This window comes from Dasypus novemcinctus, chromosome 18, assembly GCF_030445035.2.
Source record: "Dasypus novemcinctus isolate mDasNov1 chromosome 18, mDasNov1.1.hap2, whole genome shotgun sequence".
Taxonomy (NCBI): Eukaryota; Metazoa; Chordata; class Mammalia; order Cingulata; family Dasypodidae; genus Dasypus; species Dasypus novemcinctus.
This window is the reverse complement of record NC_080690.1, coordinates 21,103,180-21,129,371: the sequence shown is the minus strand read 5'-3', so window position 1 is coordinate 21,129,371 and position 26,192 is coordinate 21,103,180. Positions and strand designations below refer to the sequence as shown.

General features: G+C 39.0%; 1 protein-coding gene across 5 annotated transcripts in view; it reads left to right on the top strand.

Moving 5' to 3' along the window:
* TANGO6 (transport and golgi organization 6 homolog) overlaps positions 1 to 26,192 on the top strand; it is a 279,753-nt gene that overhangs the window by 167,326 nt on the left and 86,235 nt on the right. Inside the window, exons 16-17 of one of the 5 annotated variants that reach the window (XM_058279796.2) lie at positions 22,984 to 23,063; positions 23,230 to 23,293. The exons of 3 other annotated variants lie outside the window; for them this stretch is intronic. In XM_058279796.2, coding sequence (XP_058135779.1) covers positions 22,984 to 23,027 — 44 coding nt within the window. In that variant the 3' untranslated portion in view covers positions 23,028 to 23,063; positions 23,230 to 23,293. Of the gene's footprint in view, positions 1 to 22,983; positions 23,064 to 23,229; positions 23,294 to 26,192 lie in introns of those variants that run through there. One more of the 5 variants, XR_011646283.1, reaches the window with a different exon arrangement.

Sequence of the window (26,192 nt, the reverse complement as noted above, 5' to 3'; positions counted from 1 at the left end):
AAGCCTCAACCGAGAAGCAACTTGTCACATACTAAGGATTCCCATAAGATAAACATGGGCTTATCAGAAGGCCAGAAGACAGTGCAATGACTTAAAGTCCTAAAGAAAAAAAAAAACTGTCAACCAAGAAATCTATATCCAGCAAAATTATCTTTCAAAAATGCAGGAGAAATTAAGACATTTACAAAAACAAAACCCGGAAGAGTTCATTAACCGAAGACCTGCCCTATAAGAAATGCTAAAGGGGGTCCTTCAGGCCGAAATAAAAGGACACTACCAAAAAAAAAAAAAGGACACTACACAATAACTTAAAGCCCTAAGGGAAATAAGCAACATTGATAAAGGTAACTATATAGGTAAATATAAAATCCTGTGTTACTGTACTTTTGGTATATAACTTTTTCCAATGCCATATGACTTAGAAGGCAGATATGTAAAATAATTTTTTAAATCTATGTGACTGGACATACACTGTGTAAAGATGCAGTCTGAGAAAGCAGCAATAAAAAAGGAAGGGTATGGAGATATATGGGAGAAGAGTTTGTATACTACTGAAATTAGGTTGATACTAGTCAAATTAGGTTGTTAGTTTAAGATGTTCTTTGTAATTACAGCGGTAACCACTAAGAAAACAACTAATACATGTAGAGAAAGAGAAAGAAGGGAATCAAAATGGTGCACTACTAAAAGATATTAAATTTTTTAAAAAATTGTAATAGGGTAATTGAGGAACAAATAACATCAAAACATACAGAAAACAAACAGCTAAATGGCTAGTCCTTCCTCCTCAATTATTACCTTAAATTCCAGTGGGTTAAACTCCACTGTTAAAAGGCAGAGATTGGAAAATTGGATGAAAAAGCTTAGTCCATCTATATTTTATTTACAAGAGATTCACTTTAGGTATAAAGACACAAAAAGGTAGAAAAAGATATTCCATGAAAACAGTAAAAAAAGAGAGCCAGAGTAGCTATATTATCGTCAGACAAAATAGACTTTAAGTAAAAAAAAATTACAGGAAACAAAGAAGGAAATGATATATTGTTAAAATGTTCAATCCAGCAAAAAGATATGATTTAGCACCTCACAGAAGAGTCCCAAAATAAATTAACTAAAAATTGACATGGGAAGCAGACTTGGCCCAGTGGTTAGGGCATCTGTGTACCACATGGGAGGTCCACGGTTCAAACCCAGAGCCTCCTTGACCCGTGTGGAGCTGGCCCACACGCAGTGCTGATGCACACAAGGAGTGCTGTGCTAGCAGGGGTGTCCCGTGTAGGGGAGCCCCACGCACAAGGAGTGTCCCCCGTAAGGAGAGCTGCCCAGCGTAAAAGAAAGTATAGCCTGCCCAAGAATGGCACCACACGCACAGAGAGCTGACAGAACAAGATGATGCAACAAAAAGAAACACAGATTCCCGTGCCACTGACAACAACAGAAGCGGACAAAGAAGAACATGCAGCAAATAGACACAGAGAACAGACAACTGGGATGGGAGGGGGAAAGGGGAGAGAAATAAAAATAATAATAATAAAAAAAATTTTTTTTAATTGACAGGATTGGGGAGTGGATATAGCTCAGTGGTTAAGTGCTGCTTCCCAAGTATGAGGTCCTGGGTTCAATCCCCAGTACCTCCCCCCAAATTTTTTTTATAGGATTGAAGGGAGAAATGGATAATTCTACAATAATAGTTGGAAACTTCAATACACCACTTTCAATAATTGATGGAACATCTAAACAGAAGATTGATAAGAACTTAGAGGACTTGAATAACACTATGAACCAATTAGACCTAATAGACACATATAGAACACTCCACCCAACAATAGCAGAATACACATTCTTCTCAAGTACACACAGAACATTTTCCAGGATCGATCGTATGTTAGGCTACAAAGAAATTTTAATTGAAAAATATTGAAATCAGACAAAGTATCTTCTCAGACCATAATGGAATAAGTTTAGAAATCAATAACAGAAGGAAGACTGAAAATTTTACAAATATTTGGAAATTAAACAACACACTATTAAACAATAAATAGGTCAAAGAAGAAACCACAAGGAAAATTAGGAAACATCTTGAAACAAATGAAAATGAAAACATACCAGGATTTATGGGATGCAGGAAAGACAGTGCTCAAAGGGAAATACCTTTATTAAAAAAAAAAAGATCACAAATCAATGACCCAATTTCACACTTAAAGAAACTAGTTGAACAAGAACAAACTAAGTCAAAGTTAGTAGAAGGAAGGTAATTGTAGATTAGAGCAGAGGTAAATGAAAGAAAAAATAGAAAAGCAGTAGAGAGAATCAACAAAATCAAAAGTTGGTTTTGCTTTTTTTTTAAGATCAATAAAATTGACAAACCTTTAGCCAGACTAACAAGAAAAAGCTAAGAGAAGATACAAATAACTAAAATCAGGAACAGAAGTTGGGGATATTACTATCAAGCATACAGAAATTAAAAATGATTAGAATAGCCCAAAATTAATACTAAAACTCACTGAACTAGTCTCAGCTCTTGTTTACAATTACTATTGTGATTATTCTAGCTTAGTCTCAACCCTTGTTTATACTTTCTATTGTAATGGTAACCATTCCACCTTCCCTTGTGTGAATCCATAAAAACTTTAAATTCCTTAGATTCAGGGAGATAGAGCTCCTGCTTTGTGCTTAGCAATAAATTCTTTCTCTCTTTGGGGAAAAAAAAGGATTAGAAGAGGATACTAGGAAGAATTATATACCAACAAATTAGAAAATCTGGATGAAATGGACAAATTCCTAGAAACATAAAAAATTACCTAATCTAGTTCAAGAAGAAATAGAAAATCTCAGCAGACCTATAACAATAAAAGAGGTTGAATTAGTAATTAAAAACTTCCCAACAAAGAAAAGTCTAGGACCATATGGTTTCACTGTTGATCTATGAAACATTTGAAGAAGATAGCACCAGTTTTTTCTCAGTCTTCTAGAAAATAGGAGGGATTACTTCCTAATTCATTCTATAAGGCTGACCTTACCCTTATACCAAAGCCAGATAAACACAAGACAAGAAAAAAAAAAAGTACAGACCAATATCCCTTGTGAATATAGATGCAAAAATCCTTAACAAAATACCAGCAAATAGAATCCAACAGTACATTTAAAAAGTAGATACCAGGAAGCAGATGTGGCTCAAGTGATAAGGCCTACACCTACCTTATGGGAGGACCGAGGTTCGATTTCTGGGACCTCCTGGTGAAAAAGAAGAGAAAGCGTGCCTGCGCAGTGAGCCAGTGCCTACACAAGTGAGTCACGCAGCAAGATGATGACTCAACAAAAGAGAGACGAAGGGGAGAGTCAAGGTGAAGTGCAGCAGAGACCAGGAACTGAGGTGATGCAATTGACGGGGAGCCTTTTCCACATCAGAGTTCCCCAGGACCAAATCCCAGGGAATCCTAGAGAAGACAGATGAGAAGAGAAGACAAAAAGGAGAAATAGACACAGAAGATCACACAGTGAATGGACACAGCAAAAACAGCAGGGCGGGGTCAGGGGAGAGGGAAAAAATTTAAAAATTTAAAAATTAAAAAAAAAAAAAGTAAATACCATGACCAAGTGGGTTTTATTCAAGCCATGCAAGAGCAGTTCAACACAAGAAAATCCATCGATGTAATGTACCATCTTAATAGAATGAAGGAGGAAAAAACCACATGATCATCTCAATTGACTCAGAAAAGGTATTTGACAAAATCCAAGATCCTTTGATGATAAAACGCTCAAAAAACTAGGCAGAAAAGGGAACTTTCTCAACATGATAAAATGCATTTATGAAAAACCCACAGCAAATATTATACACAATGGTGAAAGATTGAAAGCTTTCCCTTCTAAGATAAGAAAAGACAAGGATGCCTGTTTTCACACCTGCTGTTCAACATTGTACTGGAAGTTCTAGCCAGAGCAGTTAGGCAAGAGAAAAAAATAAAAGGCAATAAAAAGCATCCAAATTGGAAAGGATGAAATAAAATTATCTCTATTCACAGGTGATATCCTATATGTAGAAAATCCCTAAAAATTCACAAGAAAGCTACTAGAACTAATAAATGAATTCAGCAAAGTTGCAAGGTACAAGATATACATTCAAAAGTCATCTGGATTTCTGTATACAAGTTCTGCACAACCTGAAAAGGAAATCAAGAAAACAACTCCATTTATTTAGCATCGAAAGAATAAAATAACTAGGAATAAATTTAACCGAGGAGATGATAGACTTACGTACTGAAAATTAGAAAACATTGCTGAAAGAAATTTAAAAAGACCTGGGAAGCGGATGTGGCTCAACAGTAGAGTGTCCGTCTACCATATAGGAGGTCCAGGGTTTGAATCCAGGGCCTCCTGGCCTGTGTGGTGAGCTGGCCCACACACAGTACTGCCACGCACAGGAGTGCCATGTCACACAGGGATGCCCCCGCATAGGGGTGTCCCACGCGCAAGGAGTGTGCCCCACAAGGAGAGCCACCCTGTGCAAAAACAGCACAGCCTGCCCAGGAGTGGCACCGCACACATGGAGAGTTGACACAGCAAGATGATGCAACAAAAAGAGAGATACAGGTTCCCGGTGCTGCCTAGAATGCAAGTGGACACAGAGGAACACACAGCGAACGGACACAACAGAGCGGACAGTGGCGGGGGGTGGGGGAGGGGAGAGAAATAAATTTTAAAAAAAAAGAAATCTTTAAAAAATAAAAAATGAAAAGTAAAAAAATTTAAAAAGACCTAAATAAGTAGAAGGACTCCCCATGTTCATGGATTAGAAGAATTATTTTAGTTAAATTATCAGTACTGCCTAAAGTGATCTGCAGATTCAGTGCAATCCTAATCAAAATCCTAACAGTCTGCCATACAGAAATGGAAAAGCCAGTCATCAAATTAATATGGAGGGGAGTGGATGTGGCTCAGGCAATTGGGCACCCGCCTTCCACATTGGGGGGGGGTGTCTCGGGTTGAGTTCCCTTGCCTCATAAGGAAGATGAGCAGACGCTGCAACCAGCAGATGCCAAAACCACCTCAACCAGCAGATGCAGCAACTGCCACAAACAGCAGATGCTGCAATCAGCAGACACTGCAACAAGCAGATACTGCAACCACCGCAGCCAGCAAATGCCGCAGCCAGCAGGGAGTGAATTTGGTTCAGGAGGTTGGGTGCTTGCCTCCCACGTGGGAGGTCCTGGGTTGGGTTTCCAGTGCCTCCTGGAGAAGACAAGCAGACACAGCAAGCAGACAGTGAGTAGGTAGATGAGGGAGCCATCTCAGGAGTGGGAGTAGGGGAATAAAAATAAATAAATAAGTCTTTTAAAAATTTTAATGTGGAAAGATAAGGGGCCCAAGTAACAAAAACTGTCTTGAAAAAGAAGAACAAAGTTGGAGGACTCATACTTCCTGATTGTAAAACTTATTACAAAGCTACAATAATCAAAATAGCAAGGTACTGGCACCAGGGAAGACATATAGACCCATGGAAGAGAATTGACAGTTCAGAAATAAACCCTCATGTCTATGGTCAATTGACCTTTTTTTTTTTTTTTATTTGAGAAGTTGTATGTTTACAGAAAAATCATACAGGAAATACAGAGTTCCCATATACCTCCCCCCTTTATTAACAACTTGCATTAGTGTGGAATATTCGTTAAAACTGATGAAAGAGTATTATAATTGTACTATTAAGTATAGCCATGGTTTGTATTAGGATTCCCTGTTTGTGTTATACAGTTCCATGTTTTTTTAAAAATTCTAGTAACATATATACAACTTAAAATTTCCCCCTTTTAAACACATTCAAATATCTAATTCATTGGTGTTGATTACATACTCAGTATTGTGCTACCATCACCATCCATTACCAAAAATTTGAAAATGTACAATTTAAACATTAACTCACCATTCCCTACCCCCATCCCAGCCCCTAGTACCCTGTCTTCTAGTTTCTGACTGTATGATGGAAAAGTGTTGATAGTGAGTGGTGGTAATGTTAGCACACATTGTGTACACAAGTAACAGAACTGAGGTCTATATTTGAATATGGGTATAAGGTTATATATATGTATAGGGTGTGTATTAGTCAACCAAAGGGGTGCTGATGCAAAATACCAGAAATTGGTTGGTTTTCATAAGGGTATTTATTTGGGGTAGGAGCTTACAGATACCAGGTCATAAAGCACAAGTTACTTCCCTCACCAAGGTGTATTTTCACATGTTGGAGCAAAGTGGCTGCCGACGTCTGCAGGAGTTCTGGATTTTCTGGGTTCCTCTGGGCTCGCTCAGCTGCTCTCTTTTCTCCACAATGTCAGCTGTAGACTATCAGGCTCTCTAGACTTTGCCTCTCTCCACAAGGTCAGCTGTAGACTATCAGGTGAACTGTTCTCTCTCTCTCCCTAGGGTTTCTGCCTTGTCTAAGGAGCCATCTCTACTCTGTGTTCTCCTCCTGGCTCAGGTCCTCTCTTCTCAGGTCTTGCTTCTCTTTCCTCTGTGTGCTTACTTCCTGGGGCTCCAACTTAAGACTTTAGCATCAAACTCCGACATCAAAATTCCAACATTAGAAACCCTCAACTCTGTCCTTTGCCGTGCCTTTTATCTTGGCATGGGTGAGTGGGGACTCATTGCCCTAATGACATGGCCCAATCAAATCAGGCCCAGGTATAGATCAGAATGCAAACATAATCCAGTATCTATTTTTGGAATTCATAACCATATCAAACTGCTGCAGCATGTATATATGTTACTCAAATAACTTTTAAAAAACAGACGTAGTAGTATACAACACAAACAGGCACCCTAGTGTAAACTGTAATTATTTGTATAATTATAATATTGTTTCATCAGTTGTAACAAAGGTACCACTCTAAAACAAAGTGTTAAAATAGGAAAAACTGTGTGTTTGAAGGGACATGTATGGGAACTCTGTATTTTCTACAATTTTTCTGTAAACCTACAACTTCTCTTTTTAAAAAAATCCAGGATTACCACTTACAGCTATGCAGGTTGTTCACAACTATATAAAGTCTGAGGGCCATCATTGTATGAATCCTGTACAGTGCACAACCTGTACAGTCACCCCTGGTGGCCCTGACTAAACTCTAGCCTATCTTCCATCTAAGTTCTATCTTAGGTTGACATTGCATGTGGGGGAGTTTGAAAAAGGTATTCATTCCTTTCTGTAATACACTTAAAATCTTTTTGGATATGTAAGCATCTGCACATGGCTCATTACATTTTGTACCAATCTTATTAGTGTAATTTTAGTGAGTAGCTTTTTCTGATACCTGCTAGATATGGGGATATGTCCTTATTAGAGCCTCCAGTGAACTTTGAACTCATTGTTTTGCCTCCTATCTTTTTTTGTCTTCCTTTCACCTAGAATGGAGCATAATATGAGCTAAAGTCTATTTTAAAATTATCCCTTTTATTTAGAGAATATTTTAGATCCCTTGTGTTTTAATTTTCTAGGCTGCTCAAGCAAATATCATGAAATGGGTTGTGTTAAACAATGGAAATTTACTTACTCATGGTTTTGAGGCTAAAAGAAAATCCAAATCATGGCATCATCCATGGCAATGCTTTTTTCCTGAAGGTTGGTGTTCTGGGGCTGGCAGCCAGTGATCCTTGGTCCTTGGCTTCTCTATCACATGGCAGTGCACATGGTGGCCTCTCCTGGCCTCTCCCTTCTCTTCTGGGTTCCATAGATTTCAGCTTCTTGTTTCCATTGCTTATTCATTGTCTGAGTTTCATTCTACTCATAAAGGACTCCAGTAAATAGGACTATTACCTGTCCTGATTGAGGTGAGCCATACCTTAACTGAAGTAACCTCATCAAAAAGTCCTACTTGGGAAGCAGACGTAGCTCAACTGATAGAGTGTCTGTCTACCATATGGAGGGTCCAGGGTTCGATCCCCAGGGCCTCCTGACCGGTGTGGTCAACTAGCCCACACACAGTGCTGCCACACGCAAGGAGTGTTGTACCATGCAAGGGTGTCCCCTGCATAGGGGTGCTCCATGCTCAAGGAGTGCACCCCGCAAGGAGAGCCTCCCTCTGTGAAAAAAGTGCAGCCCACCTAGGAGTGGCGCCGCATGCATGGAGACCTGATGCAGCAAGACGACGCAACAAAAAAGAGATGCAGATTAGAGTGCTGCCGGATAATGCAAGCGGATGCAGAAGAACACACAGCACATGGACACAGAGAGCAGACAATGAGGGGGAAGGGGAGAGAAATAAATAAAATAAATCTTTAAAAAAAAAGTCCTACTCACAATGGGTTCATACCCACAGGAATGGATTAGATTTAAGGACATGCTTTTCTTGGGTACCTACAGCTTCAAATCACCACATCTTGCCAGCATTTGTTTCTCATTCTAAGGAAAAAGGGAGAAAAAAATGAAGTTGTTTTTTATTTGTACATGGCTGTCATTTGATCCCCAGGTTGGGCCAAATGTCCTTGATGGAAAAACAATTTCCGCCTCTGCCCATGGTAACACCCAAACACTGAATTATTATTTAGTTTCCTGCTATTGTCAAGTTCTATATCATAAAAATTCCTGGGTTATTTTGTTGTTCTTTCTAATGCTCCAAGTTGTTTTATTTTGTTTTTTATCTTGAATATACTTTTTTTCTTATTCTTTGGTTTGGAGGTATCCAAGTTATTAGTTATATTAAAAAACCTTTATTGCATAGTTACTGAATGGTAAGTTTATATCTGGAACTGGAATAGGACGACGAAAAAGCAACTCAGTCCTGCTGCAAGGGACTTGTAGCTTATTGTAAGAGGTCAAGTCATACACAAATCAAGTAAGATGTCCTACTCATGGTGGCAGAGGTCTGCACAGGGTGTGGTGGAAGCACAGAGGAAATAGTCTCATTTATCCTTTTTCTTCTTGAGATCCTACAGTTGAATGTGACAGTTTGCTTCATGGCCATGGTATCTTTACCATTATCACTGCACAGCAGGTTGGTTTTGAAAAATGGCTATTGTATGGTAGTTTTCAGAGAGCTTTTCACCTTACAACATATTCTTAAATTAAGGTGAAAAGGTAGGTTGGAAGTAAGACTAATTGGATGACAGTCTGGGGGTTTAGCATTCATAGATTTCAGCAGCAATAAACAAAAGTTAAGAATTAGAATTTTACATATTTTAGAAGGAGAAATTTTCTGCAAAATTTAGAGGATCAAATGAAATGCTTCTTGCCAAGTCTGCCTAAATTAGTATTAGTGTAGTTCAGTTCAACCAACATTTATATTAATATAAATAGGAAACACTAATACAGCCAGAATTGAACTTTGAAGCCCAGACTTTTTTCTCTCTGTCCTTCTTTTTCTTCCTTATATGTCAGATTTTTTGAAGGGTGTAATTTTAAAATCTATTTATAGACCTTTTCACCCCTACTAATATCAGTAATACATGGTTATTGTGGACAATTAGAAAACATTAAAAAGTATAAAAAAAGAAAAGAATCACCTATAATCTCACCATTCAGAAGTAACCACAATTTGGTTACTTAAAATGTACATTTTGATATGTTTCCTTCTAGTTTCTCTTTTTTCACAGAATTGTACTTATACTGTATATATATTGCTTTTTAATTTATTATAAGTACTTTTCCATGCCATTAAATATTTTTCAATATTTATTGGTTATATTATAATCAATAAAATAGATTTACCTTAATTTTAAATATTTTCTTATTAGTCAGTTTCCAGTTTCTTACTGATTATGAGAATATATAAATCCTTTCAGTGAATCTCTGGTTCCTTCCTTAGGAAAAATTTCTACAAGAGAAATTACTAGGTCAAAGTATATGTATGCTTTTAAGACTCTTGATATTTAGTGCCAAGTTACCCTCCAGAAATATGCGCTCTTGCCAGTCGTTAATGAGAATGCTGTTGTTGTCTCACAGAAAAACTATTCCATAACTTGAGACGAAACTTCTAATTCTGACCAGCCATCTCCAAAATGTGTTCCATTGCTCCCAGAATGAATCGAGGAACTTGTCAGGATGTGGGTGGATGAATGGAAAGATAGAAGAATGAATGGAAGGATGAGTGGATAACTCAGTCTGAACCCATTGCTGCTCTGGAAGAGCAATTTAGATCTAGTTGTGTCATCATGATACACAAAGAACAGCACTTCTTAATTATTTTTAGAGGCAGAACTTAGTGTTCTAATCAGCAAGCCCAGGCAAGTTCCAGTTTACTCCAGGTCAAAGACTTCTAAAAATGAGAGTGAAAAATAGGAATCCATGTGTATAGTACTCCATTTGACGAGTTTTCCTGTAGAAAAGATCAGGAATTATTAATATTTTGAATGAGGTATGAGGGGAGGGAATTACATATCAGGTCTCGTTTGATGTATGTCAGGACAAGTAGAATGACACTGAGGAATCCTGGGGCAAAGTGGCTTATGCTTCTAGGTAGAAGTCACCTTTCCTCTAATTACTCAAAAGGGTGGGTCTTGGGATTTAGGGTGTATTTCTAACTCTTAAAACCTGCAAAACACTTTGAATTAATGTGCCTTGTCAACTATTTTCCATATCACCTGATTGATTTTTATGTTTTATTTTATCAATCACTTTGCTCCCTCATAGTCTATTCAAGTGAAAAGCAACCCATGATCCCTGCTCCAGGAAGAAGCCTATAATCTAATTTTAGAAAACTTATTGTCTATCCAGAGAGGAGCAAATTGAGCTTGAAATTCTGCTTGAGAACCACCTTCTTCTAGCCAACTAGTAGGAAAAAAAGGAAAACCGAATAATTAGAATTGTCTAGTAGGTTACTGTGAGTTGCAATTAGCTTGGCCTGGGAATTGAGGTGGAGAGAGAGATTTAAACAGCTGCATAATACAAGTTTGAATAGACCATTATTTGTGTAATTATTCAACCTTTTTTTTTTAAGATTTATTTTATTTATTTCTCCTCCCCACCTGCCATCCGTCCAAACACCCGCCGTTATTTGGGTTCGCTGTCTGCTCGTCTTCTTTTATAGTAGGCACCGGAACCAAACCGGGACCTCATATGGTAGACGGGCACCCAACTGCTTGAGCCACAACCACGTCCCATTCAACCATTTATTTAACTTCTGTGGGTGAACACTCACTTTTCTCTTTTTTTTCCCCATGACATACAACATTGCAATAAAATTCTTATGTATGTGTGCAAGTATTAGAAAATAAGTGTCCTTTATTTCTTTAGGCTTTATATTTTCCAAACTGAAATTTCTGTGTGAAATTAATTTATATTTAATAATTAAAATTTTTACTTTATGGGCTTTTTCTTTCATAATGCATGTTTTAGTTATAGTGTTGTATAACAAACAATCTCAAAATTTAGTGACTTTAAACAACAGCAACCTTTTTTTTAATTTCAGGAATCTGTAACATGGATAGAACTTGGAGGGACAGCTCATCTCTGTTCCAAATGATATTGTCTGGGCTCCGCTTGTGGTTCTTCTGCTCTATGTGGTATAGGCTGGGGTCACTCAGATGGTTGCATTTACCTGGATCGTGGCTAGTCTGCTTTAGTGCTCTTCCACAGGTCTTTTCTCTCTTTCCTTGTTGAGTACAACTACACAGTAGTCTAAACCAAACTTCTTTTCAACATATCTTCCTAGAGAACAAAAACCAAAGCTGCCAGACCTCTTCTGGGCTAGTCCTGAAATTGGCTCAGCAACACTTCTGCCACATTCTGTGGTCAAAGTGAGTCACAAAAGCGGCCCAGGTTCAAGGGGAATTGATGTAGCACCATTCTTGATGGGAGAGACAACATGTCTGCACAGTAGTGATAGGAATTGTTGGCAGCCATGTTTGCAAACTAACTACTGCCCTACCAAAAGGAGTACATGCTAAGTGCCACAAACCCAACAATACAGAGATATATAAAGAAAAATCAACAACCTTCCCAAGTATTAGTTGTATTTCTTATTCTCATTTAGCTCTTACTTCCCAAGGTAAAAATCATAGCAGTTTGGTATATAGTCATTCATATCTTTCCCTGTACTCATACAGATATAGGCAAACGTGCTTTTTTTTTCTCTTTTATGAAAACAAAAATCTTAAAATTCTATTACTCTGCAATTTGCTGATTTTAAAATCAAATTTATTGAAGTATAATTTGCATGCAATAAAATATACCCACTTCAAGTGTACTTTCAGTGAAATTTGATAAGTATACATATAACCATCACTATAATCAAGATATATTAATAGAACATTTTGATCACCTCAAAAAATTCCTTCTGGTGTGCGAATAAAACAGCTTAAAAAGAAAATTCCTTCAAAAAAAAAAAAGGTCCCTAAAAAAAAGAAAAGGTCCCTCACACCCAGTTTTCCACCACACCCCTACCGCTGATACACTTTCTATCACTACAGATTAGATTTGTCTGTTCTAGGGTTTCGTGTATGTGGAATCATATAGTATATAGCCTTTGTGTCTGGCTTTTGCTCAGCATAAAGTTTTTGAGATTTATCCATGTTGTTGTGTGTATTGTAGTGACTGCTTTTTATTGCTGAGTAGTACTTTGTATAGATATACCATAATTTGTTAATACATTTAATTGTTGATAGACTTTTGGGTTGTTTCCAGTTTGGGGCTATTATGAATGTAGCTACTATGAACATTCTGGTACAAGTCTTTTTGTGTGTGTATATATATATATATTTTTTTTCCTTCCCTCTTCGGTAGGTACTTATAAGTGGAATTGATAGGTTGTATGGTAGGTGTATAAGAAACACCAAACTGGGGAAACAGACTTAGGCCAGTGGTTAGGGTGTCCGTCTACCACATGGGAGGTCCGCGGTTCAAACCCCAGGCCTCCTTGACCCGTGTGGAGCTGGCCCATGTACAGTGCTGATGCGCGCAAGGAGTGCCCTGCCACGCAGGGATGTCCTCCGCATAGGGGAGCCCCATGCGCAAGGAGTGACACCGGAAGGAGAGCCGCCCAGTGCAAAAGAAAGTGCAGCCTGCCCAGGAATGGCGCCACCCACACTTCCCGTGCCGCTGACAACAACAGAAGGGTACAAAGAAACAAAACGTAACAAATGGACACAGAGAACAGACAACCGGGGTTTGGGGGGGGAATTAAATAAATAAATAATCTTTAAAAAAAAAAAAAGAAAGAAACACCAAACTTTCCAAAGTAGTTGTACCACTATATATATATATACACACACACACACACACATATGTATTTATATATATATATATATATTTCATAATAACGAGGAATATATTAGAGTTTCAGGCTCCATATCTTTGCCAACCCTTTGACCCCAAGCCTGCAGGTATGGAGGGTACAGTTGTGCATGATATTGTATCTTTCGGCCAATCCTTGAATGTGGAGGTTGATGCTGCTGATGTTGAGTAGAGTAGTTAGTGGAGGAACATCGTGAAGAGCTCAGCACTGAGGAGCTGCAGAAAGTATTGAAGGAGCTGCAACAAGAGGTGGCTGACGAGATTCTTCAGGTAAGGAGGAGATAAGGGAGGATGTCCCCAGTTCCTTGACAAAAGATATGTGTGCAAAATGGGCAGAAGTTCAAAACTTTGTGGAGAAGTACAATCTGGACAAAGCTCTGACAAGCAGAAATGTGAATTTATTGTTGAATGACCAAACAGTTTCACACTTTTGTGGAATTCTGAAAAAAAGACAGAAGCAGTCCTCATTTGATAAGTTTTCAGTGAAGGTGACAAAGAGTGTGTTAGAGCCTGTGGTGCAAGTTGGGAAAAGGCAGAAAAGAGAAAGAACACCTGGAGTGCAAGTAAGCAATGTTCTACCGGAGGGGAACTCTCCTGAGCAACACTCCATGTAACGTCTCCTCCTCACACTCTCCTCCCATCATCCCATTAGGCCTCCCACTTTCTGCATGGGTGGTTGCTGGTTTGGATCCCATTGCCTCCTAAAGAAGACTCAAGCTGGCATGCTGGGCAGGCACGGCAAGCTACTCAACAAGAGACACAAGAAGAAAAGAACATAAAAGGAGACACAGCAAAGCAGGGAGCAGAGGTTCCAGGTGACTCCTAAAGAAGACAGAGAGCTGGCTGGACAGGCAGGTATAGCAAGCTAACACAACAAGATGACACAAGAGACATGGGGAGGAAAAACAGAATGAGAGACACAACAAAGCAGGAGTGGAGGTGGCTCAAGCAATTAGACACATCCTTCCCACATTGGAGGTCCCAGGTTCAGCTCCCAGTGACTCCTAAAGAAAACAAGACAACACGAGAGCCTCAGCAAGTAAAAAAACAACAAGGGTGTGGGAGAAATAAGTAAAATAAATCTTAAACTCTATTATTTGTATATTTTTCAGATAATTTTCCATTTTTACTTCCTAATTTCTGTTGTCACAGAATATACTCTGTATTATTTCAGTCATTTTAAATGCATTAAGACTTGTTTTATGGCTCAGCATATGGTCTCTCTAGATGAATGTTCTGTGTGCACTTGGACGTGTGTCCTATAAATGTCAAATGAAATCAAATTAGTTGATAGTTTTGTTAAAATCTTTGGTATCCTTACTGATTTACTGACTACTTATCCTACCAGTTACTGAAAAAGGAGTGTTGAAATTTCCAAGTGTCATTATGAATCTGTCTTAATTCTCCCATTTCTGTCTACTTTTGCTTCATGTATATTGAATATCCATTACTAGGTGCATACACAGTTAGGGATGATAAGTCTTCTTGATGAATTGACCCCTTTTTCCTTATTCTCTATTACAGAATCTACTTTTTGTGACATAATAAAGCCATTCCTTAGGAGCAGATGTGGCTCAAGCAGTTGAGCGCCTGCTTCCCTCATGGGAGGTCCTGGGTTTGGTTCCTAGCACCACCTTAAAAAAATAATAATTTAAAAAAAATGGAAAAGCCAACTTAGGGGAGTCGATGTGGCTCAGTGGTTGAGCACCAGCTTCCCACATATGAGGTCCTGGGTTCAATCTTCAGCCCTGGTTCCTCAAAAAAAAAAAAGATAATAATAATAAAGCTATTCCAGCTTCCTTATAATTAGTGTTTTCATGGTGTACCTTTTTCTATGTTTTAATCTGTCTGTGTCTTCCTTTGTATTTGAAGTAGGTTTTTGTACACACCATATTGTTAGGTCTTATATTTGTATCCAATTTGCCAATCTGTTTTTTATTTATTTTTTATTTATAATTATATTTTTTCATCCTCCCTCCCCCCCTCCACCCCGAGATGGCTCCCTTGTCTGTCTGCTCGTTGTTTGCTTGCTGTCTCTGCTTGTGGCAGTTTGATATTATTAATGAGTTCCAAAAAGAAATAATGATTATGTTTGTAAACCTGTTTGTTCCTTTGAGCTAGTGATAACCTTAGATTGTATTGGATTCAGAGGATTCACTTTTACTTGATTAAATTATGATTAAGGCTTTGATTGGGCCATGCCAGGAAGACTCACTGAGAAAACTACAGGGCAGAGGAGTTAGTTGGACTTTTGGGATTGGAGCCCCATGAAGTAAACACACAGAGAAGACGATATGTGAAGAAGGAGAGAAGGCTCCTTTGGACACAGCAGAGGTCCTGGGAAGAAACAAGCTCTTAGCCTGATAGTCCACAGCTGGCCTTGTGGAGAAAGCAAAGCAGCTGAACCCAGAGACAGACAAGACCTATCCCAGCCTTCAGCTGATATTGGAAGAAGCTAGAACCACAGAGCCTTGAGAGGAAGAGGAGGCCTGAACCCTTGCAGACATTGGAAGCCATCTTGCTCCAACAGCTGGCAACAGACTTTGGTGAGGAAGTAGCTTTGAGTTGGACTCTTTAGGGCCTTGTAAGTATAAGCTTCTACCCCAAATAAATACCCTTAGTAAAAACCAACTGAGTTCTGGCATTTTGCATCAGTACCTCTTTGGCTGACTAATAACACTGGTCATCTTTTTTCTTTAAAGAGGCAGCAGAAACCAAACCCCAACCACTTGCACCACATCTGCTCCCTGCTGGTTATGTTGTCTGCTGGTTGCGGTGTCTGCTCATCTTCTTTAGGAGGCACTAGGAACCAAACCCAGGACCTCCCATGTGGGAAGCAGGTGCCTGACTGCTTGAGCCACATTCACTCCCAGTCTCTGTTTTTTAATCTTAGTCTTTGAAATAGTTTAGACTATTTATAGTTAATATAATATGGTTGAATTTAAATCTACCTCTTGCTACTTGTTTTCTTTTTTCTTTCTTTTTTTTTTTTTTTAAGATTTATTTATTTATTTAATTTCCCCCCCTCCCCTGGTTGTCTGTTCTTGGTGTCTATTTGCTGCATCTTGTTTCTTTGTCCACTTCTGTTGTCGTCATCGGCACGGGAAGTGTGGCGGCGCCATTCCTGGGCAGGCTGCTCTTTCTTTTCACGCTGGGCGGCTTTCCTCACGGGCGCACTCCTTGCGCGTGGGGCTCCCCCACGCGGGGGACACCCTTGCGTGGCACGGCACTCCTTGCGCGCATCAGCACTGCGCATGGCCAGCTCCACACAGGTCAAGGAGGCCCGGGGTTTGAACCGCGGACCTCCCATATGGTAGACGGACGCCCTAACCACTGGGCCAAAGTCCGTTTCCCTCTTTTTTTTTTTTTTTTTTTTTTTTTTTAATGACTCTGAAGCTTCTCCCATCGAGAGCTGGCGTCTGTTTTCTCATCACTTTTTTTTTTTTTACATTTAAAAAAAAAATTATTTTTATTTATTTCTCTCCCCTTTCCTGCCCTCCTCCCCCCAGTTGTCTGTTCTCTGTGTCCATTCACTGTGTATTCTTCTGTGTCCGCTTATATTCTTGTCAGCGGCACCAGGAATCTGTGTCTCTTTTTGTTGTGTCATCTTGCTGCCTCAGCTCTGCATGTGTGTGTTGCTACTCGTGGACAGGCTGCACTTTTTTTGTGCTGGGTGGCTCTCCTCCTGGGTGCACTCCTTGCATTTGGGGCTCCCCTACATGGGGAACACTGCTGCCTGGCAGGGCACTCCTTGCACACATCAGCACTACGCATGAACCAGCTTATCACACGGGTCAAGGAGGCCCGGGGTTTGAACCGCAGAACTCCCATGTGGTAGATGGACACCCTAACCACTGAGCCAAATCCACTTCCCTACTTGTTTTCTGTTTGCCTATTTTGTTACCTATTCTGTGTTCCCTTTTTCCTTTTTCTTTTGGATTGATAGAGTGTGTTTTATGAAACATTTTAAGGAAGGAAGTATTCATTGTTATTTTAGCAAGATCACTTTGGCTCTTTTGAAAAGGATGAATTAGGATGAAATAAGACTAAAAGCAGGGCATCCTGTTAGGATGTTGCTGGGACAATCTGAACAAGAAATGATTGTGGATATTGATTGAAGGGTTATATGTGAGAAACGAGGGGAAAAAGCATCTCCAGATGGGAAAGAAAGCATGAGAATAGAACAGGATTTAGATGTGTATGGTGTGAATGGTCACCTGAGACTTGATCTGTCTCTCTGTAACAAGGTTGTATTGGGTGCCTTGGGGAAGTAAGGTTGGATAGAGAGGGTGGAGCCAGACCCCAGAGATTCTTGAAAGTTGGGCAGAGGAGTTCAACTTGACGTGATGGGCATTTGGGGATCACTATATATTTTTAAGAAGGGAAGCAGCATAATGAGAGATGTGTAGCTGTGGTTGGCAGAGGAATGAAATATGGATGAAGAAAGGAGAGTCTGGAACCAAGGAAATAGCTAAGAAGCTGCTGTGTATCCTTGGCACAAAGAGATGAGGATTTTGATTAAAGGGATGTCTGAGAGAATGGTGAGAAAAGGCATATATTATAGGCAATTCAGAGGAAGAAATAAAAGACTTTCTTTGTTTTTACATTCAGTAGAGGTGGAGGTATAATCCATCAGGGACTGTGCCTTTATAGAATTGTTGAGAAGCTCAAATGAAATTTATCTGAAATCACAAATATAAGAATGTCGTTATAATTATATTTAATGTGGTATAGTTACCACTATATTAACTCCTGTAATAGGGTTGCTACATACCAAAATAGGAATGTAATAAGAATTTGACTGCGTTTTACCTCTCTCTGTCAGAGGTGAACGCTCTGACCCTAGAGTCAGAACATGCTGAGTTTTTATCTTGATTCTAACATTTAGTAGCTGTGTGATCTTGGACAAGTTACCTAAACTCTGTTTTATCTGAAAAATGGGCATAATTATAGTAATTACCTGACAGGATGGTTATGAGATTAAATAAAACGATATGTGTAAAGTACTAAGAACAAGCCTCTTTCATGGTAAGGGATGAATAAAATTTGATTACTGTTACTGTTTTCTTGTTATTATCTTTGAGTGAGTATATTATATTCCTTCATTCTCCCAAGGCAAAAGCCAACTGTAAGTTATAAGTAGCCCTTCAGACAAGAAAAATGTATGAAAATCCTGTCTCACTCCAGGAGTAAAATGAGAGTTTAGTACTTACTACGTGCCAATCCTGTGTTAACCACTGTATATGGCCCTGTAAGGTGGTTCTTATTCTTACTATTCCCATTTTACAGAAAAAGAAACAGGTTCTGAGAGGTTAAGTGACTTGCTTGGGATCACACTGTTAATAATTGGCACTGGATTTGGAACTCAGAGCCTGATTAGTCTGACCATACTACAACTGTAGTAGAGAAAAGGTTGTTTTAGCTGAAATATTAATTTTAACTGATAGGAAGACTATAAAAGCCAAATTATACTGTGAAATTTGAAAATTAGCTACCTAGTGTTGGCATGAACTCTTAAGGGTACATATATCTTGGTGACTATAGTAGCAACCAGGGGTTCAGCTTCTATAACAAAAAGATCACAAGGCTTTTATCTGAGCTAAGAATGGTTTTTACATTTTGGGTGAAATAAAAATCAGCAATATTTTGTGACAAATGAAATTCAAATTTCAGCGTCCATAAGTAAACTTTTATCGAAACACAGTCATGCTCATTTGTTTACATAAGGCTGTTTTTGTGCTACAATGGCTAAGTTGAGTAGTTGCAACAAGCCCATATGGCCTGCAAAGCCAAAAATATTTACTAACTGGCCCTTTATGGAAAAAACTTTGACCCCAATTCTAAGATAACCATCATTTAAGTGTCTGTTTCTTTGAGAGCCCTTTGTTGCTTGCTTTTCAGTGAACTTTCTTTTGAAGTTACCTCTTCATCTTTCCAAATCATTCTTATGTCATTTTCGTCCCAAATCAACTTTTTTTCTTCCGGTCCCCCTCCCCCGCCCTGCTGTTTTTGCTGTCTGTGTCCCTTGCCTGTGTGATCATCTGTATCTATTTCTCTTTTTTGTCTTCTCTTCTTGTCTTTCTCTTCTAGGATTCACCGAGATTCGATCCTTGGGACCTCTGATGTGGAGAGAGGTTCCCTGTCAATTGCGTCACCTCAGTTCCTGGTCTCTGCTGCGCTTCATCTTGACTCTTCCCTTCGTCTCTCTTTTGTTGCATCATCATCTTGCTGTGTGACTCACTCGCACAGGTGCTGGCTCACCGTGTGGGCACTCGGCTTGCAGCGTGGGCACTCGGCTCACCATGTGGACACTGGCTCGCCACGTGGGCACTTGCACAGGCACTCGACTTGTTGTGGGCACTCGCCTGGGCACTTGGCTCACCATGCAGGCACGTGGCTCACCACACGGGCACTCGGCTCACCGCACAGACACTCGCCTGGGCACTTGGCTCACTACATGGGCACTTGGCTCACTGTGCAGGCACCCATGCAGGCAGTCACCTCACCACATGGGCACTCAGTTCACCACATGGGCACTGGTTCTCTGCGCAAGCACGCTTTCTCTTCTTTTTCACCAGGAGACCCCAGGGATCCAGCCCAGGACCTCCGATATGGTAGGTCAAAGCCCTATCACCTGAGCCACATCCACTTCCCCCAAATCAGCCTTTGTATCCTACTTTAAAAAGCAGAAACCTTACCTTTTATAATTAGACTTCTTTAAATAGATTCAAGTATATTTTGCAATTATTTTCTGAAAATCACCAGCTGCAAGAATCTCTGGCTTAAGAGATAAAGAGATGCCACTGGCAAAGAATCCTTTCTTTAAAGATAACAATATAATTATACTTTAATGTTACAATGTTTTATTCTGCTGTTTTTATTTTCAGTGTCTTCATACTTTGTCTTCTCATCTCACTCCTGTATTCCAATTCAAAGTAAATTAAAGCATTGATTTGATTCTACTTGCCCATCAATGTTTTGTCAAGGAATGCAGTAGAGTGAAACACCTGATTTTCTCTTTTCTTTGCAAGTTTGAAATTGATTATTGCATTCATTTTAACTTATGGACTTGAAAGAATAAACCAGTAATCAAATTAAAATACAGTGGCCCCTTTAAGAAGAAAATGTAACTTAATTTTCCTCTTGCTGGACCTTATTTTGTAGGGATTTATTTTTTAACAGTTGAGGGAGGTTCTGTTAATAATTTAAACTGGAAGTTATATTTGCAGGCCACAGGATCCCTAATTTGTGATTGTCAGTATATTGTAAGACTGTAGTTTCCCATCTCCTAACTCTTGGACATGCTTTAACAGGTTTGAACATTTATGTAGCAAATTAAATTTATTAAATCACTGGAATGGTTTTAACACTTTCATCATTACAAATTGTAAAGAGAGTCTCTTTCATTTAAAATATCTAGTGTTTTCTTCTTTTCATCTTTAAAATAATTTGCCATTAATTTGGAACTGTTCCATCTTTGTGATCACATTTCTGGGCTTTTTTACTAATTCCACCCTTCAAGAAATTTCTACCTTGTTTCTGGATTCTGTTTGTTTCAAGCACACTTTTCAGAACTAATCTTATTTTTGTCTTGTTAGCAACACACATGAGGTAGGTTCAGTTATTGCAGATTTTCCTTGTGGGAACTTTGTCTAAACTGAAGGTTTGTACACCCATTAAACCAACCTTGGCGTTCAGTGAGCTAGTGAGATGGAATGAGTAACCTAGTTAATACATAACTATAGAAGTCTTGCCAGCTCCTGTTTCAAACTATGTCTTTCTGTTACTTCATTTCACAGAGATGTGTATCATTTTACATCCATTGATACAAAGTATTTCCTGCACATTGTTTTACTTTGCCCAAAGATGTTTATCTGTGGTTCCTATTTGCTCATCACTCTGTTATTTAGAGATAGAAAATATCCTTTTGCAAGTTGAAGTGTAAAGTAGGAGTCTAGCTCTCCTTTCAGTGTCCCCCACTTACCTCTTTTTTTAACTTGGCTCCCAGTTACAATTTCCATACATAGGTTCTTACCCACAGTTGGCCCTCAACAGGAAGTAATAACATTTCAAAAACTGTCCCACCTTCAAAAATTTCTCATTCTTTCCTAGCTTCTTGTAAGAAAAAGTAGCAGATACCCTAATATTGACTAAGGGTCGGATGACAGTCTTCTACTGTGTTGCCTTTCTTGGGACTATTTTGCATTTTTAATATGGAAGCTATTTAATCCAAAGAAATAGAGCTCTATTGGATAAAAATAGAATCTGAGGCAGTACAGTTTGCTAAAAGAAGCAATATTTGGAGGCAAGAGGCAAGCTCTGTCTTTCTCCATAAAACATACCTGGTAGGTTACTTGCACCAACAACCGTCTTATTAACAATTTTTGTTTAACTCGTACCACAAGAATCTTCCCGTGGTCACATCTAAGCCCATCAAAGTCTGTCTACATTTAATTTGCATCTAAATCATTCCTGCTTTGTGGTCTCTAGGATGAGAAACAGTGAATCTAGAAGCAGGAAAGGGAGTCCTTGCTAACCCACTCATAGCTCAGGGTCACCTCTTGGTTACATTACCTTAAAAAGGATAACAGTATGAATGAAACCCAAAGCAGCAGATCAACAGTTAGCCTTAAGGAGAAAAATGAGTCCTGACATGTAGACACCAGTAGGGGGAAATCTAACCAGATACTACCCAGCATTCCTACACCGTGACTACTGCAACCTGCCTGCCTGGCAAGCCCTGTCAAGACCAAAAGATGGCTTTAGCGCCAACACTCCTCAGTGCCCTAATATGTGCATTAAGCATAGAAGTTTAGCAGCCTTCACAAGGCCATTTGTCAGTCACCTCATACTTTCAGGAAATCAGAAGTGTTCAGTTCTTCCAACGCTTTTGAAGATGGGAAAGAAGAGAGGGATTTTTTGTTCTCCTCCTCTGGGTAGCATTAACAGGATTCCAGTTATTAAACTAGACTATTAAGTGACAGTTGTGGTGTTTGCCCATGGACCAGAGGTAATTATTCCCATTATACCTTATTGCTCATGCACCATTTTGAGACATAAGTCACTGGCTTCTCTTTTACTGATGCTTTATGAGAGAAAGGTGAAAATTACAAGACTGGGAGTGCCTTCCACGTGGGAAATCCCAGGTTTGGTCCCAGTGCCTCCTGAAAAAGCATAAATAAACAACAAGCAAAATGAATGAGAAAAAAAAAAAAAAGTAAAACAACTCAGGGAAGCTGATGGGGCTCAGTGATTGAGTGCCGGCTTCCCACATACTGGGTCCCAGGTTCATTTCCTAGTACCTTAAAAAAAAAAAAAAAGAAAAGAAAGAAAATCAAGACTGAAATAAATGTCAAATGTGGGGGAATACATTGGCCACGTGTATGCCTTTTGTTTTAGAAAGGAAGTTCTAGATGGGTCTTAATGGAAAACCAAGTAAACATCTTGATGGCAGCAGAAAGTGCCCTCAGCTTGGAGACAAGAGCCTGGTTTGGAACTTGTCTGCCTTCCAGTAGCTGTGTGACCTGGAATCAGTCTTTTTTTTTTTTTTCACCTTTGTTTCCTTGTTTGTAATACAGAGTTAATAATATACTTTTTACCTTCCTCAAATTCTTGTGAACCTCAAACAAGATAGCAGGCACTCACATACTTTGCAGGTAAAGAGGCTTACGAATGCACAGAGCATTGTTTTAATCTACAGCATTTTATGCCTGTGCTGCACTGTAGCTGCATATTTTATGTTAACTAAAATCTCTATCCTCTTCATACAGGGCTATGTGGAGAAGAAGGGAAACCAAAGTCAGAAGGGAGATGATTTCCCCAGAGCTGCAGGGGAAGTTCAAGCTGAAAAGTAATTATTGTTAATAGATCAATATTTACCTAAGAATTTTTTAATGATGATTTTCATCAAAAACTGATGACATTTAAATTATTTAATTCTCTAAATGACTTTTGGAGGGGAAATCCTGCCTGTCAGGATCTGCCACGTCAACCTTATTTCCTTCTGACCTTAACAGATATTGCAATCTCTGTTGATTCTGGCTCTCACATGGCAATGTTGTATTCTTGAAATGTTACGAGAAACCAGTAAGTGATTTTTCTGCTATATTTCTTTGGATATCAAAGTAGAATTCTAGTCCCTAAAATGCAGAGAAAATGAATAGATGTTAGTGAAGACATAAAAGGGTACTTGAAGAGTCAGATCTATGTTTTTACCCATTCTTTCCTCATGACTGGAGCAGCTTGATGGAGGGCATGATGCCTCTCCAGTGTGTTACCCCCAGGGATCTACACATTTTAGTTCACATACAAATGAGAAGCCAGGATGGGATGAAAATTGGTTCTTCTGGATCCTTTGATTCCAGTAACTGATTTAGTGAAGTCAAGTATATAGCTCTTTAACTGTTTTACACTTTTACACTTTTCTCTCCCCAAAATACTATATCAAACTGTACAGAAAGTACAGTGCTAGAGAAAGGATGAACATACTTGAGCTGGTTTGATTATGGAGGGATTGTAAGCACTGTTAACAAAGATCCTAGAGCCTGGAGAGATAAGGTTAAGATTCAAATATATGCAGAAAATAGACTCCAGTTCTCTATCTGCACTTAAGTCTGGTCCATGAGAGAAAATGAAACAAAGAGCAGAAGAGATTTGGATTGGATATAGTTAAAAGGCTGCAGCACAAAAGTTCTTAAATATTGGCAGATCTTAACTATTCTTGGATTATTGTTAGTCAGATGTAACATTAGATGCAGCTGTAACTAGAGATGGGCTATTGGCCTAAACAGCCTACTACTTTTAAGGAACCCTCTAAGAGTTTAAAATTTCAGTACTTCTCTTGACTTTGCTAAGAAACTTTTAAATTGCATTGACATTAAGAATTGGAGCAATGAAAATTAATTTAGAAGATTTTTTAAAATGTTACCCATTACACTATTAGTTCTGAAGTGGTGAAGACTGAAACTGTTTCGGCACCATCTTTTACTGACAAATAAGGAAGCAAAGATCTGGCAGAAGTAGTGCTACTCACAAAGCAGTGAGGAAGCTCCGTGTTCTGCTGGACTGGTGGTGGAGGACAGGACTCGGCTCCTGTAGTGGGCATATCACCAAAGAGTCCGGATATCCTGCCTCCTGTGTGAGGGGAGCAACCATTGTGAATTGTTTATGAGATTAGCCCCAAGCCTTTAGTCTCTGAGCTTCTGGAAGACAGAGGTGTGTTTCATATCAAGTTCTGCTAACACATAGAGACCTCTTCTCTTTAATATGTGAAGATCTTTATATAAGCTGTGTGTTTTTTTCCCAGCTTCATTGTGAAATATTCTCCAGCCTTTCTTATACCTCCTCCCACTCTCAAATTTACTTTTTAAAAACAGCTTTATTGTGATCTAATTCATCTACCATACATTTGACCCATTTAAAGTATACGGTTCAATGGTATGTTCACACACCAACCATCACCACAATCAATTTTAGAATACTTTCAATACCCTGGAAGTAACCCCATACCCACAAGCAATCAGGCCATAACTAATTTGCTTTCTTACTCTAGATTTACTTATCTGGACATTTCATATAAAGGAATCATACAACATAGGGTCTTTCATGACTGGCTTCTTTCACTTAGCATGTTTTCAAAGTTCATCTATGTTGTGGCATGTATCAGTATTTCATTCTGGTTTTTTTTTCATTTGTTTGTTTTTGACCAAAAAAATATTCCAGTGTATAACTATACCACATTTTCTTTATCCATTCATCTGTTGATGGACATTTGGATTGTTCCCACTTTTTGGCTATTTTGAAAAATGCTGCTATGAACATTTGTGGAAAAGTTTTTGCATAGAAATAAGTTTTGAATTCTCTTGGATACATACCTAGCATTGAAATTGCTGGGTGTTTTAGTTTGCTAGGCTGCTGAAAGCAGATACTTTGAAATGGGTTGCCTTAACAATGGGAATTTATTAGCTTACAGTTAGAATTCAGGAAGATGTCCAAATCAAGTCATCATCAAGGCCATGCTTTCTTCCTGAAGACTGACTGCTGGCAATCCTTGATTCCTTGGCCATATGGCAAGGCACATGGTGGCATCTGCTGGTCTCTCTCTTCTCTTCCGGGTTTCATTGCTTCAGCTTTTTGCTTCTATGGCACTCACTCGATTCCATTTATAAAGAATTCCAGTAAAGGATTAAGACCCATTCAGAATGAGGTAGATCAGTCCATATAGCATTACTGAAGTAGCATTTTCACAAGGGCCTATTTACAATGGGTTCACACCCACAGGAGTGGATTAAATTTAAGAACATGCCTTTCTGGGGTACATACAACATCAAACTATTACACCTCACCCTTTGGACTCCAAAAAGACATGTTCATCCATATGCAAAATACATTCATTCCATCACAATATCCCAAAAACCTTAAATCATTTCAGAAACAATGTTTAGTACAAAGTCTTGTCAAAAGTGGGTATAGATGTCTGTCCTAGGACACTATTCCTCTCTGACTTTGGATCTGTAAAACTTAGAGAACAAATTATCTGCTTCTAGGGAGTGGATATAGCTCAAGCAGTTGAGCACCTGCTTCCCACATGGGAGGTCCCATGTTTGGTTCCAGTGCCACCTAAAAAACAAAGAAGCAAACAAATGCAAAAATCAACTCAGGCAAGCTGATGCGGCTCTGTGGTTGAGCACCAGCTTCCCACATACAAGGTCCTGGGTTCAATCTCTGGCCCCCTGGTATCTCAGAAAAAAATTTTTTCTTTATCTACTTCCAATATACAGTGGGACAGTCATAGTATAAACATTCCCATTTCCATAGGGAGAAATTGGAAGGGAAACAGGATTCAAGGGTCCCAATTTTGAAACCCTGAAGGCATCATTAGATTTCAAGGTGAGAGTAGTCTATAGAATGATGTTTTATCCTCCGGGCCTTATGGAGCAGCAGTCCCACCCTTTCCAAGTGCTTTCGCAGTGGCCATACT